Here is a 7159-nt window from a genome sequence, read left to right on the forward strand (position 1 = left end):
ACTAATGACAAGTTGAAGATAAAGTGTTACTAGTGCAAAAATAGTTTTAAAGCCTTTTTTTAACTACATACATGTAAATAAAGTACTTAGTTTAAACCTCCAACATTATTTTTGATAAGTGAACCAATGCAATGTACCAAATATCTACAGAAGAGTACTTCTACAATTTCAGTATTAGCTGGTTCTGTCTTAATGTTGTTTCTAGTTTTCTAACCTAACTTGGAGCATCTAAAGGCAAGAGTCACTGTAGCGCAATGTTTGTCTCAATGATCGGCTTTCTCCTATAAGAAAATACAAAGTATTTCCAATCTAGTCAAACTGGTCGATTTGAGGACAAAGTTCCTCCCAAATATACAAATAATAACAATAAAAATATTTTTGATTCCCCTCAGCTTCAACTCTAAACATGTAATAAAGAAGAGTTCAAGAAGAGCTCCTTAATGTTAAAGGATCATTTCCAAGAATCATCGAACTGTTCTTAATAGGTGGTGGTCCAACACCTTTCTAGAGTAATGTGTTTTATTTTAAAATACAAAGTATACCTTTCATGTTTATATATACATTATTGCATTTTTTTTTTCATTATTTTCAAGCCCCCAGCATTGCTAAATTTGAATTGAAATAACTGGTTTTAAAGCATTAAAATATGTGATTCACATGGCTGACTGCAATGAGTGATTTACAATGATCAGCCTGAACTTTAATACCATTTATAGGTTTTCAGGTGCGCTTATGCAGATCTGGACTCTTAAAATTTCAGGGACAAATAGTAACCTCCCCAAAGCTGTAATTATATTTATGTTCAAATAGACATGTATGGTCTAAATGTTTCTCATGAAAGTGACTGGTAATTATTGTACTTACATTTGCAATATGTGAAAACAATCTTCATGAAATCTGGGTTAATATGTTGTAAATATTTTTTTGTGTGTGTGTGTGTTAATAGGAGCTATGCATAATGTCGTGTTTTTAACACTTTATATATTATTTTTCCTACATTTATTTCCACTATTCTGTCATTTTACAAGGATTTATTTAAAGTAAGTGCCTTAAGTTATCCATTCTTGTGTGACTCCTCCATCTTTCACACGATTATTTACTGGCAATAGAAGGTGAGGACATTTTGTTGGTTTCCTCGAATTAACACGGTGGGGCAGTGGAGACCACAGGTCAAAGTGTCCAGCCAGGCCATGTACAGAGCACTGGGGCAGTCACTTGGTGGCACTGGAAGGCTCCTAACGGAAAAAAGATCACATTACATGAATATAAAATTAAACAAGAGTAGGTACTTTCATTAATGCATGACCAAGGAGTAAAGGTTGTCATTTTATAAGTGGTCATGTTGCGTATTTCTGTAAATAATGCTTCCCCATATCAGAATTAATTTCTGTTTATTTCAGTCTATTAAACCTTTTGGTAAAAATTACATTTTTTTAAATGTGCACACTTTGCTAAAAACAACATGAGTTTCTTGAGCTTGTAATATATGAACAACAAAATACACAATGTACTCACACAAGAACAAGAGCAGTATGTTGTGAATTCTTTCGGATGATTTCATTCAGCCTCACTTTACTCTGTGACTATAAAAGAGAAAAACAACTTGTGTCAAAGTCACTTCCAAGATAAAAAACATGCATTGTAAATGCATATTCAGACAGGCTTTCAACAGACTGTTTCATCAATTAACATTTAGCTCCACATGTTAAATGACCAAACACACACCTTAAGTTTGAAGGCTTCAAACTCTTTGTCAGATATTTTCCAAGGAGCATTTTGTCTCAGTTCCTGCACCGAGACGCCTTCCTGCTGCTCATCAAACAGCCGGAAGGGGGCGACACTGTCCACAAACCTGCTCAGGCTGCAAAGCCACCAGAAAAGAAACAGGCACAAATTAGTTTATTCTGGAAAGCTGGTTTGGTAATATAAGGGCTTGAAAAGATTTTTCATAAACAAAATGTGGTCTGTAGATAAATCTTCTTAAAATAGTGAGATTGACACTTTTTATGCAGCATTCGTTGTAAGTTGTGACTTTATAAAAGAGCAAAACCTTCCGATATACCTCTTGGGCTGAGGGCATTTCTCAATGTCTGTCATGACTATAACATCACTGATGTCCAGGCGGAACCTTTTCAGCAGAGCAATCATCCTGAGAAGAAAAAGAAGTTAAATCGCCAATATTAGACCTTTGCTATATCACTCATATACATCCAAACCACAGGTGTTTAACTCTAATACTCTAAGCTTGCACAGATACTGTATATGATATATGTATAAATCATATTTTTTTACTTGTTTGTTTAAGCAATATTTTCTTATGTACATGTGTAGTTGTATTAATTCCAAACTGATAAAATGACTTTTTTAAATAAAAAAAAACCCAGATCATACTATTTTATGAGCCTTGCACACACTCTAATCTATGTGAGGATGGTGCCCTCTTGTGGCTAGTTTCTTTCCCTGCACTCCCTAGTGTCCCTTTTTTTTTTTTTGTAATTAGACCCTCCCTGTGTCACCTGCGTGTCCTGTCCAGGTGTTGGTGGTTTTATCTTGTTTGTCTCTGTATATAAGTCTGCGTCTGTCTGTTATTCATTGTCTGGGCATTGTTTGGTGAAGTCTCCTGAGACCCTAGTGTTCCTCATCATTTCTACATGTTTCCTGATTATGTGAGTTCAGCTGCCATATCAACTCCTTCGTTTTTGCATTATTAAAGTATTTCTTATTTTACCGCCTGGTCTCCAAGTCCTGCCTGCATTTGGGTTCAACCACTGCACCCCATCACAACAGAGTGCCCAGAACAATAAACAAATCAAGCAGACGGATGACTTGGGCACAGCACTTGGCCTAAGAAGCAGTTTGGACAGCCCGGTGGGAGCGAGCACAGAGGGAGGGTTCTGACATCCGATGGAGCGGGTTCGAGACAGAAGCTGTCCGGAGACGGAGACGGAGACACAGCAGCCTGAAGGTGGAGATCCTGCCTTCACCTCTTCTAGTGGAAGAAGTGGAGATGAGGAGTTCTCAGCTCCTGCGGAGCCAACTGGCTTTCAAGCCCAGTTTCCCCTCCATTCCAATGCGTCGCTCTTATGAGTGTTTTGAGTGAACTATTGAGGAGGACGTAGAGCTGGAGGATGAGCTCTGATGCACTCCTGCTTCCAGTTCACACAACCACTGCAGGAGGGACTGAAGACGGATCCAGAACTGGTCAACTGAACTTCCGCCGGTACATCCTGCACCTCCTACATGCTTCACTCAGCCCGGCGAGGCAGAGCTTCAAAGGATGCTTCCTCTCAGAGTCTTGCTGGGCACTGGCTGTCAAGACTCACCTCCCTCCAGTGTTACAGTGACAACCCACCTCCCTTCAGTGCTTCAGCGGGTGTCGAAAGTGACAGCCCACCTCCCTCCAGTGGTACAGTGGGTGTCGGAAGTGACAACCCACCTCCCTCCAGTGCTTCGGTGGGTGTTTAAAACAATGACCCAACTCCCTCTAATGTTTCAGTGGGTGTTGGAAGCAACAATCCACCTCCCCCCAGCATCTCAGTGGGTATTGGCGGTGACAACCCACCTTCCTGTAATGTCTTGGTGGATGTCGGCCATAACAACCCATCTTCCCCTTGTGTCTCTGAGAGAGTCCTGGAGGATGCCTCTCACCTTCCCTACAAGTGGGTGTCTCTTACCTTCCCTACAAGGGGTTCCAGGAGGATGCCTCTCACTTTTTCTACGAGGGCATCCAGGACTCCTCTCACTTTTTTTACAAGAGGGTCCAGGAGGACGCCTCTCACCCCTCATCTCTTGTGTCAACAGCACCACCTTATCTGCCTCTGGTGGTGCCTGTTCAGTTCAGCAAAGCTAAACCTTCTGAGGTCTCCCAGCCAATGAGGCAGCAGAGATTCTTTGAGGCTGAACCTCTTGAGGACCCGTCTCTGCTGACGAAGAGGTGGAGACTTGGCAGCAGCCCACCTCCATGTCTCCTGGTAGGTTCCATGCCTTGTCAGGGTCCTACACTTCTTGTGAGTTCCATGCTTCTTGTGAGTTCCATGCCTCATGAGTGTTCCACACTTCTTGTAAGTTCCATGCCTCCTAAGGGTTCCATGCTTTTCGAGGCTTCCACACCTCCTGAGGATTCCACACTACTTCCTGTGGGTTCCACACCACCTCCTATGGGGTCTATGCCACCTGATGTGGCTATGCCTCCTCCTACCCCTGAGGTCTCCTCAGCATCAGCTGCAACCTCCCTGGTCTCAACAACATCTGCAGTCTCTCGGGTCTCTATGCCAGCTGCAGAACTTCTTCAGTACACTTCTCTTTCCTCATGCTGGGTCATCTGTGTTTCTCAAGGTGTCCATCTACATTGGCTGCCCACCCAAACTGCTTCTACGTGCTGGACGGCCTACCACCTGCACTTCAGGCTGCCCACCCAAATTGCTTCCATGTGCTGGATGGCCCCCCGGTTGCCCCCTTAACCTGCTGCCCCAAGCTGGATGGCCTCGTGGCCATCCACCGAAACTGCTGCCACATGATAGATGGGCTTCTGGCTGTTCCTCTGAGATGTGGTCCCATGTTGGAAGGTCCTCTGACTGCCCAACTAACCTTTACTAATGTTTGCCCTTCTTGTGTTTAGTTCCCATGTTCCACCCTGTCAGGTTTTTTTTCCTTGTGTTCCCCTTATGCCCTCCATCCTTGCGGTTTCCCCCTCCTCCCACCCGAGTTTTGGGGTGGTGTTTTTGAAGTCTCCTGAGACCCTAGTGTTCCTTGTGATTTCTTTGTGTTACCTGATTACGTGAGTTCCGCTGCCACGTCAGCTCCTTTGTTTTTGCATTATTAAATTAGTTCGTAATTTACAACCTGGTCTCCGAGTCCTGCCTGCATTTGGGTTCAACCACCGCACCCCATCACAACAGTCTGTGTTTTTCTTTTTTTTTCCCTTTACTATCAATGTTTGAAAAAAATCTTTATGCACAAGAAAGAAAACAAAAAACATACTCATTCCGGCTCTTCTCCATGTTCTGCTCATCTCCCACAATGAATACCCTGACTTGACATCTGTGCCAGCGTTTTCTTCTCGTGAACAGGTAAGGTACCAGCAATGTCAAACCTTAGAAAAAAGAGAAATACTTATAAATAAGGGTAACTTGTTTTTCATATAGTGATTGAGTAGTGCTTTTTAAATATTTGAGAACAAAATTACACAGGACTAAAAGTAAAAATTAAAACTTCAGTCTATAACATCTCATTAACTATCAATATCCTTCATCCTGTGTGATTTACACTCACCTCCATCATCTGCAATCCAGTAGACGTCAATGGTTTTCTTGCCCTGGTCATTTTGAAACACTGTTTTTATCTGATCACTGTCCCCTTCATTAGACACATCATCAACTATAAGCCCAGGTTAAGGACAAACATTAGGAAGAAAGAAATATTCATAAGATTCAATTTAATTCAGTTCAGTTCAATATAACAGTATTGTCCACAAAACAAATAAAAAAATGCAATAATAAAAATTTTAAAAAGCATTGCTAAAGCTATCATAAAAACACTTTAAAATCCATAATACATTAGAAACCTAGGAACATCTCTGCGGCCAATGGATAGTTCTATAAGGCTATTTTTAAAGAGGACCCTGGGTCACAAATGGGCACAGCAGAAGGAACAAATCAAGGTCAATGTTTTATTTACTGTCATTTGCATCACATGTGGTACATGTGGTGGTACAGAATTGTGTACACAGGGTCTCAGTTACATCCAGCGAAAGTACAAATCGTAAAAGAGAAACAGTAGTAAGATCTATGACTACAAAATATGCTAAACTAAGAATACGCTAAACACCAATAGTGCAAAAACAATACGCCAAACAACAGCAGCACAAACATGAGTCTGTGTGAGCAGACAAGTATGAATGAAAACAGCAGCAAGAGATCAGCAGCATGGATAGTCAGCAGCACATATCAACAATTAAGTTGCATTACAATGATTTTTTAAAATTTTTTATTGAAATGATTTCTATGTTTTTATTTAAAAAAAATTTCATAGAAGGCCCATCAGTCTACTGTCAGATGGCATCAACTTGAATAATGGTTGCAGTGAAAGAGATGAATCATTATAAACCTGGATTGTTTGTTTGTTTGTTTGTTTGTTTGTTTTTTCCAGAACTCTTCTATCATAGTAGCAAGTTTGACCACTCAGGACAACCTGTTCCTGTCTGTGGCTAGGGGGCCCCATACTGTGAGACCATATTAAAGGAAAAAACTCTCCAGTGCTGACCTGTATGCTAATTGAAGGGCATGTTTGCTTTAGTTAAAGCTCCTTAGCTTAAATAGAAGATGGAGACAATGTTTGGCTTTTTTGTAGATATGTTAGTACTGTGCTAAAAGATCAACTTGTTGTCGATAATTGTTCAGAGGTATTTAAATTCTATCACCTGCTATATTCCCTGCCCTTTTATAGTAGCTGCACCCAGTCTACCTCCTAAACAAAGATTATTGGTTTTATTGACATTATGGTCCAGAAAACTGTCGTCAAACCAGGCAGAAAGTTGGTGTAGATATCAGTGGGTAACCCTCAGGGCCTTCATTGTCTTTGGAGAAGGCCTATGAATTCAGCACAGATTGACACGTGTCAGTCTGCTTTATGCAAGCTTACAGAACACCTCAACTGTATAAATTGTATGCCACACTCCTTGTTCCTTTACACTGAGAAAGTTCCTCGGATGAGAAGCAAAACATTTTCAGTTACAAATAAAGTCCAGTTCTTTTGTTTTTAATCTTTTTGGGGATTTACCATGTTCTGGATGACTGAGAATCTTCACTAGCATTCTGAAAATATAGTTATCCAGTCAAATACTTTTAAATTTGCATCACTAAGCAGAAACATGTTTGAAGGAGCTTTCTCATTGATCAGGACTTTTCTGTCTCTAGTGAAAACTTAGTTTAGTCAGAGACTCTGCAGAATATTTTTGATGAGTAACTGACAGGTAAATTACTCAATCACAATGCTGATTTGAAGTGGGTGGGTCCAAAACATTCAACCTTTGGCCTGTAGGAATCCCCTGTGGGTTGTCCTTTGACAATGTTAGCTGTTTGCATTCTGTAGTGAGATAGGTCGGTTAGCTTCGCTTAGCTTCGGAGCTCCACTACACGTTATAATATCTGGACTAGTTCAA

General features: G+C 40.9%; 1 protein-coding gene across 1 annotated transcript in view; it reads right to left on the reverse strand.

Annotated features, from left to right (window-relative positions):
* Positions 1 to 1093: 1093 nt before the first annotated feature.
* Positions 1094 to 7159, reverse strand: part of LOC119414812 (solute carrier family 12 member 3-like) — a 31997-nt gene continuing 25931 nt past the window's right edge. The window contains exons 13-18 of the mRNA XM_037681938.1: positions 5272 to 5376; positions 4981 to 5092; positions 2063 to 2149; positions 1726 to 1861; positions 1516 to 1583; positions 1094 to 1235 (exon numbers count right to left, since the gene is read on the reverse strand). Of these exons, the coding sequence (XP_037537866.1) occupies positions 1097 to 1235; positions 1516 to 1583; positions 1726 to 1861; positions 2063 to 2149; positions 4981 to 5092; positions 5272 to 5376 (647 nt within the window). The 3' untranslated portion in view covers positions 1094 to 1096. The remainder of the gene's footprint in view (positions 1236 to 1515; positions 1584 to 1725; positions 1862 to 2062; positions 2150 to 4980; positions 5093 to 5271; positions 5377 to 7159) is intronic.

The sequence above is a fragment of the Nematolebias whitei genome, chromosome 1 (genome assembly GCF_014905685.2).
Source record: "Nematolebias whitei isolate Nwh7 chromosome 1, NemWhi1, whole genome shotgun sequence".
In the NCBI taxonomy this organism is placed as follows: Eukaryota; Metazoa; Chordata; class Actinopteri; order Cyprinodontiformes; family Rivulidae; genus Nematolebias; species Nematolebias whitei.